General features: G+C 34.2%; 1 protein-coding gene across 1 annotated transcript; it reads right to left on the reverse strand.

Annotated features, from left to right (window-relative positions):
• Positions 1-5,400: 5,400 nt before the first annotated feature.
• Positions 5,401-6,071, reverse strand: LOC108361522 (uncharacterized). Its single transcript, XM_017614151.1, has 2 exons — positions 5,672-6,071; positions 5,401-5,559 (listed from the first exon to the last, which is right to left on the reverse strand). Exons 1-2 carry the CDS (start codon positions 5,949-5,951, stop codon positions 5,444-5,446), a joined length of 396 nt encoding a protein of 131 aa, XP_017469640.1. The 5' UTR covers positions 5,952-6,071; the 3' UTR covers positions 5,401-5,443.
• Between the last annotated feature and the right edge of the window lie 1,363 nt (positions 6,072-7,434).

Below are 7,434 nucleotides of genomic sequence, written 5' to 3' on the forward strand. Positions count from 1 at the left end.
AAAAATACACATTTTCATTTCTTTGCAAGCTTGGAAAATATAGGCTTATTTTTACTTAAATGTGATATAAAGCTCATTAAAATGTTGTGTAATGTCTTGTTATCATAGTGCTTTGTATTTTTATTGTCCACCATACGTGAATTGTTTCTATTGAAAAGATCTAGTACAAAGATTTTTTGTTGTTTTGAAATTGTTTGATTATTGTTTTTAATTCTTAAAATTCCTACATTTGACATGTATGTGAATGGCGGAGTTGCCGCTTTCCTCCTTTTCGGTGGGTTTTATATTAAAAAAGGCATCAAAATGGGAAAAACCCTCCTTGGTATCTCTGCATCTGTTAAACTTTTTATGGGATGATGTATGAAAATCCAACTTGCTATAATTTCATATGCTTAGCAGTATCACAACAGTATGTTTACATNTACAGCGCTAAACAAAAGGAAGAGTTAGAAAAAATAGCAATGCGGTTTGAAGGAAACATAAGACCACAAAATGTTTGTTTTTTTCGTTAATTCTCCCAACCTTTTAAGATATGACACTCCATTCATTGCATTAGTTTGCAAATATACACTTATTGTTCTACAATTGCAAACATTTTCGTAGGATGTTAATTCTTTAATTTCGAATTGAAAATACATTACGATCATATTTNTGAAAAAATCTATTATATGCATCCCACTCGATATCATTGAATTCCTCATAGGAACATGTAGTCCCTCTATTTTAGCTTATCAACAGTTCATATGGCTTCATAGCATGTAAATGCACCATTAGGTTTTTTCCATGATTCAATAATACAAGGTTGTGTAATTTGTGAGAGCTAAAATTTGACACTCCTTTATCTAGATTTGTATTTTGGAAGTAGGAGAAAGGGGAAGAATGTGATCGCCTTTTGCGAAAACGGTAGTAGAAAGGTACTACAGAAAGTACGCAAAGTATACAATTAGAAGTAAAGGTGTATTATTAATTCTATGCGAATTTGCAGTATATTTGGTGTTATAATGGAAATACTAAACAATACATAAAAATATGCATTTTTGATTCAGTTATTCGTCATTTGCTGGAAGAAATCTAGAATACCGACCGTTCAGCTATGCAAAAATGAAAAATGCAGATCAATAGAACTTTTTGTGTGCTTTTCAACCATGCCAAAATTATTTGGCGCAAGTGAAAAATGAAGACGTTCTAGAAGGCTAAAATTCTGTTTTTAGATTTTTTAAATATTAATATCTTATGAACTATATAACCGATTAAAAAATTAATGACGTCACCACCAAGATAATTGATGTGTCTTTCAGCTGATGCACATAATTTAAAATTTTTTGTATTTTTAAACCAAAACCACTAAAAACGAACAAATGTTATTTTTTCATGAAATAACCTTTTTTGAAAAAACTGCATAATTAATGGTAAAAAAAAATAATATTATTTAGAAAGTTCAAGTTATTACCTTTAATTCGATATTACATATTTTGTTACTATCTACTTTTGGGTTTCATTAATTTAGTGATAATAAAAAATACAAATAAATAAAGCAAATAAACCTCTTATATCTTCTTTATTTATTACCTGCGCCGAATAAATTTGATATCGTTCAAATCAGCGTAAAAAGTTCTATCCATCGGTATTTTTGGTTATTTTATAGCTAAACGGTCGCTATTCTACACTTGTTCTAGAAAATTACGCAAACGAAGGTGATGCTCACGAATATTTAGTATGAAGAATTTTTGGTTTTACTACTAATATCATTAGAAACTGTAGAGTAAGCAACATTCTGCACAAGTAAAGGAACCGATTTTATGTGTGGAAGGGAGAAGACTGTTTTATTACAAAACCTTACTATTATTGAATCATGATTTTTTTCTGAAAAGAATTTGATCGACAAAGCAAAAATAAATTTGTTTTAAATAATAAAAAGAAAATTGAGTTACACATTTGGAAGCGGCAAAAATATAAAACACCGCTGCACGGAAGACGGTACAAAATTTTTTAATTTTCCAGGCTACCTTTGTGAAACAAAAATTGTTTGAAGCCTGCGGCGTGAATAAGTAAAGCAGTCATGCCCAGCGCAGAGCACTTGCATATGGGGTTCTGACAGCGCAGGGCACTTGCTTATGGAGTTCTGCCAACGATGGGCATGACTGGAATAAAGCCTTCTAAAATATCCGTATGTATGTTCTCACCATTAAAGGTGACAAATTAGTCTATTCGATAAATAAGATTGGAACCAACTGTGAGAGAACCCTCGAAAACCCAAGGAGTATAGCTTATCTGCAAGAATCTGTCTATCGATCATATCAAACGCCTTGGTAATATCGACAAATAAAGTACCACAACTTTTCTTACAGTCCATTTCTTTATAAATAAAGGAACTAAAGTTTAAAAGAGCATCCTCAGTTGAGAGCCCAGTCCGAAATCCAAACTGCATGGAGCTAAAGAAATTTAATTTCTCAAGATAAGATAACACTCTAACTTTAATTGCCTTTTCAAAAATTTTGGAGATGGATGACAGCAGGGATATTGGCCTATACNGTAAAAAAAAATAATATTATTTAGAAAGTTCAAGTTATTACCTTTAATTCGATATTACATATTTTGTTACTATCTACTTTTGGGTTTCATTAATTTAGTGATAATAAAAAATACAAATAAATAAAGCAAATAAACCTCTTATATCTTCTTTATTTATTACCTGCGCCGAATAAATTTGATATCGTTCAAATCAGCGTAAAAAGTTCTATCCATCGGTATTTTTGGTTATTTTATAGCTAAACGGTCGCTATTCTACACTTGTTCTAGAAAATTACGCAAACGAAGGTGATGCTCACGAATATTTAGTATGAAGAATTTTTGGTTTTACTACTAATATCATTAGAAACTGTAGAGTAAGCAACATTCTGCACAAGTAAAGGAACCGATTTTATGTGTGGAAGGGAGAAGACTGTTTTATTACAAAACCTTACTATTATTGAATCATGATTTTTTTCTGAAAAGAATTTGATCGACAAAGCAAAAATAAATTTGTTTTAAATAATAAAAAGAAAATTGAGTTACACATTTGGAAGCGGCAAAAATATAAAACACCGCTGCACGGAAGACGGTACAAAATTTTTTAATTTTCCAGGCTACCTTTGTGAAACAAAAATTGTTTGAAGCCTGCGGCGTGAATAAGTAAAGCAGTCATGCCCAGCGCAGAGCACTTGCATATGGGGTTCTGACAGCGCAGGGCACTTGCTTATGGAGTTCTGCCAACGATGGGCATGACTGGAATAAAGCCTTCTAAAATATCCGTATGTATGTTCTCACCATTAAAGGTGACAAATTAGTCTATTCGATAAATAAGATTGGAACCAACTGTGAGAGAACCCTCGAAAACCCAAGGAGTATAGCTTATCTGCAAGAATCTGTCTATCGATCATATCAAACGCCTTGGTAATATCGACAAATAAAGTACCACAACTTTTCTCACAGTCCATTTCTTTATAAATAAAGGAACTAAAGTTTAAAAGAGCATCCTCAGTTGAGAGCCCAGTCCGAAATCCAAACTGCATGGAGCTAAAGAAATTTAATTTCTCAAGATAAGATAACACTCTAACTTTAATTGCCTTTTCAAAAATTTTGGAGATGGATGACAGCAGGGATATTGGCCTATACTTATTTACGTCTTTATTATTACCCTTTTTAAAGAGTGGAATCACTACTGCACATTTTAATTAAGATATATGCTCAAAAAGGAAGCTACTACTATTAGAATAACTCTCCGGTGCCGGTAAACATTTGCACGAGAGAGGGACACTTTCACTTAATGTAGTGAAATGAGCCTTAAATTCATTCGCGAGAGCTGTGGGTTCCCCAATTTCAGTATTACCCTTTCGCAGGGTAACTACTACAGGTTACGTACCTACAACAAAGCTTGAGATTGTTGGGATGCTTAATGCACTTTTTATTTAATTTATTTTTAAGGAATATTTTCTTCACGAAAGCACGATTAATCCAAGGTTTGAGATTTATATCACGTTTTCTTGTAGTAAAGGTATAGCTGCTGAAACACAAATGGGATTTTAATTTATTAATAAAAATCGTGTATGCTTTCGAAATGTCGCCTTCCTTATAAACTTCTTCCCACGTTTCATAACGTAATCTTTCATTTAAAAGAGTATAATTTATTTTAGTTGAATTTGAAGGGACATTTTTTTCTGAATTTCTTTGTTATCTAATTTATTTATCTGTATACCGGTCATTGTGTAATCGGTAATACGCAAATCAAAGTTTAAACCATAACAAAAGTTCTGTGGGAAATGCTTAAAGCGGCAGAAGAAATGTTCAATGCATGTTTCAGAAGTTGGCTTGGTGGAATGCATAATATCGACATTAAAATCACTAAGAACAACCAAACCAAAAATCACCAAGAACAAAAAAACTCGTTTGCAATCCATTAATAACGCAAGATATTTTTAAAATATCTGCACTTTTTAAATTATAATTTAAAGGAGTGCAGTCGTAAGCATCACGCACGAAAACTCCAACGCCTCCTGCTGCATAGGATTCGTTTGTGTTTGCATAAAAATTGTCACACGGTAATTTATATTGATCTTTTTAATAGCCGTAGATCCATATTTCAGATTAAAAAATAAAATCTGGTAGATTTGGAAAAAGTTCAAGGTTACAAACTAGCAAGTCCAGTGGCGGATCCAGCGGGGGGTTTTTGGGGGTTAAACTACGTGTCAGTCAGTGGCGGACNGGGGGGGGGGGGGGGGGGGGGTTTTGATACATATACGTCATATTATACATACATATGCGCCATATTAAAACACCCCCCGTGGGTCCGCCATTGACTGACACGTAGTTTAACCCCCAAAACCCCCCCGCTGGATCCGCCACTGAGCAAATCGAAATTTTGCCTTAATTTTGATGGACAACAAAAAAGGCATCTTTGGAAATTAAGGTGGGGTTATTAATAAGGCTGATATTGCTTCTTACAACGACAACCCTATCATCATCAGCCTTTTTCATCATTATGTTGCAGTTGCTAAACCACAGATACACATACTTTTCCTTTTTTGCCCCCTTTGCCGCCATAAACAACGCTCTATTGTACTTAGTAAGAGAGTCATTTATACAAATATTCTGTTTACCGTCATTAAAAAGCTCGGATGTTAACTTTTCATTTCTTTTGGCAATCATTATCTTCTTTTTAACCGACTTCCAAAAAAGGAAGAGGTTATCAGTTCGTCGGAATATTTTTTTATTTTTTTTTTTGTATGTATGCATAACTTTGGACCACGTCTAACCGATTTCGATAATTCTTTTTGCATCGAAAAGTTAGTGTCTCAGAGGTGGTCTCATACTAATCTGGTTAAGATCCGATCAGTGGATCATGAGATATATATATATATACTTCTTTTTATATGAAAGTTGAAGTCGGTTTTTTTTTTTCTAAAAATTACTTGTTTAAGTTAAAGGAAGAGAAATAAACGCAGAGAATATCGCGAGAAGATGTACCTGCGCTCTTAGGTTTTACTCTCCTTACAAAACATTTTTCTATGCTTTCAGCATTGGCNATGGAATCAGGGAAAGCTAAGTCGTGGACATTCTTAATCGAATATATTCTATCTCTTTAGCAGAAAAAAGGCAATTTCCGTAAAATCCGTTCCCTGGTTATCAGCATTGACAGAAACACCCAACACCTTATTTACGATCTTGTGCATACAAGAGTCAGCATTGCCATTGCTAAGTTTTGGTATGCCAGCAATTTCAATTGCGTTTTGTAGATGCTTCTGCTCTCTCCAATTCAGCTTAGACTCGAGTTTTTCCACTTTCTCCTTTAATGTTTTGTTCTCCACCTTCAGCTCATTTACCGCCAACAAAAAGTCCGAATTTATTTTTTTTAAGTTGATAATCTCTTCATACAAGAGTTGAAGAGTAGTAAAAATGTTCTTTGGGAAGGACATTTTTTCGAATTCGATATTTAAATCTAAAGTTAAAAGAGAACAAAACTAAATATGAAATTGAGAAGGTGAGAAAAATTACATCTTGATGGTTTTGTAGAATTTATTAAATAAAAAAAATTTAATAATTTATTTATTTTTTAGTCTACAGAAAAATGTTTTCTTACAGACAGTTGAGATAAAAAGATTTAGAATATTTAAGTATGTGTGATACATTACAGAGTGAAATAATTATAAATATTAACTTGTAAAGATAACAATGATATTCAATAGCAATTTGGGTAGCTGGCGAGGCCTTGTCTCCAGTCTACTTTTGTGTGCGGCGGGCGGAAAGACCTAGTTTCCGCTCCGCCCTGTTTACAGGCCGTTGATCATGGTCGGAAAGGCCGAGCTTCCGATCCATGTTCCCGTAGTCGTTACTTTGTAAGTGAGGCAGGCGGAAAGTCCTAGTTTCCGCTCCACGCTATAGACGAACTGTTGGGCGAGGTCGGAAAGGCCGAGTTTCCGATCCCTGCTCCTATTGTCCTACGCGGTCGCGGAAATATACGAAGCCGTTACAATTGTACTAAGCAGTCATAGATATTGTGTAATTTTTTCGTTCACGGTTGCAGATATTAGTTTATTTAGTTAACTTGTTGAGCAATGTTTTCTTTATTACAAAAAGCGATTCAGATATGTCGATGCAATCATAATGCTTGTTAAAATCTTGGCATAAACACCGAAAAGCATCATGCATTTCAAAGTTTGATTTACAAATACTCAACACAATAGGTTTAAAATGTCTCGTGGGTCTTGTAGGAATACAAAAATTTATCTCACTCAGTAAAAAGGGACTACTGACCATCCCGTTCATTAATTTAATTAAAAAAAGAACACCAAGCATCTCTCTACGACTCTGAAGCGTCGGCAAATCTATAAGCTTCAGGCGATCCTTGTAGGGTGGGAGATTTTTAGACGAGTCCCAACATAAATTTTTGAGGGCAAATAACAGGAACTGTTTCTGCACTGATTCGAGCCTGTCACTATGAATTTGATAGCTAGGATTCCATACTAAATGCATACTCCAAAATCGGTCTAACTAGAGAGGTAAAGAGAACTTTAGTGACATAAGGATCGTTGAACTCCTTGGCCCAGCGCTTAAGAAAAGCCAACAATCCTCTAGCCCTAATCACGCAGGAGTTTATGTGAGACTTGAATTCTAGTTTCGGATCCATAGTTACACCTAGGTCAATGAAATTGGTCACTTGCTCAACATTGTGGTCAGATATCATATACGAATTTGGATAGAACGATTTTCTAGAGAAGGTCATGAATTTACACTTTTTCAAATTTAGTGACATGGAATTTGCTTCACACCATTCGAAAATGCAGGTTAGGTCAGCTTGCAAATGCTCCCTATCTTCTGCAGTACTAATGGACTTAAAGAGCTTAACATCATCAGCGTACATTAAGCATTTCGAGTAATTCAACACAAAATTTCCGAGTT

The sequence above is a fragment of the Rhagoletis zephyria genome, unplaced genomic scaffold (assembly GCF_001687245.7).
Source record: "Rhagoletis zephyria isolate East Lansing unplaced genomic scaffold, Rhagoletis_zephyria_1.1 Rzeph_scaffold_00783, whole genome shotgun sequence".
In the NCBI taxonomy this organism is placed as follows: domain Eukaryota; kingdom Metazoa; phylum Arthropoda; class Insecta; order Diptera; family Tephritidae; genus Rhagoletis; species Rhagoletis zephyria.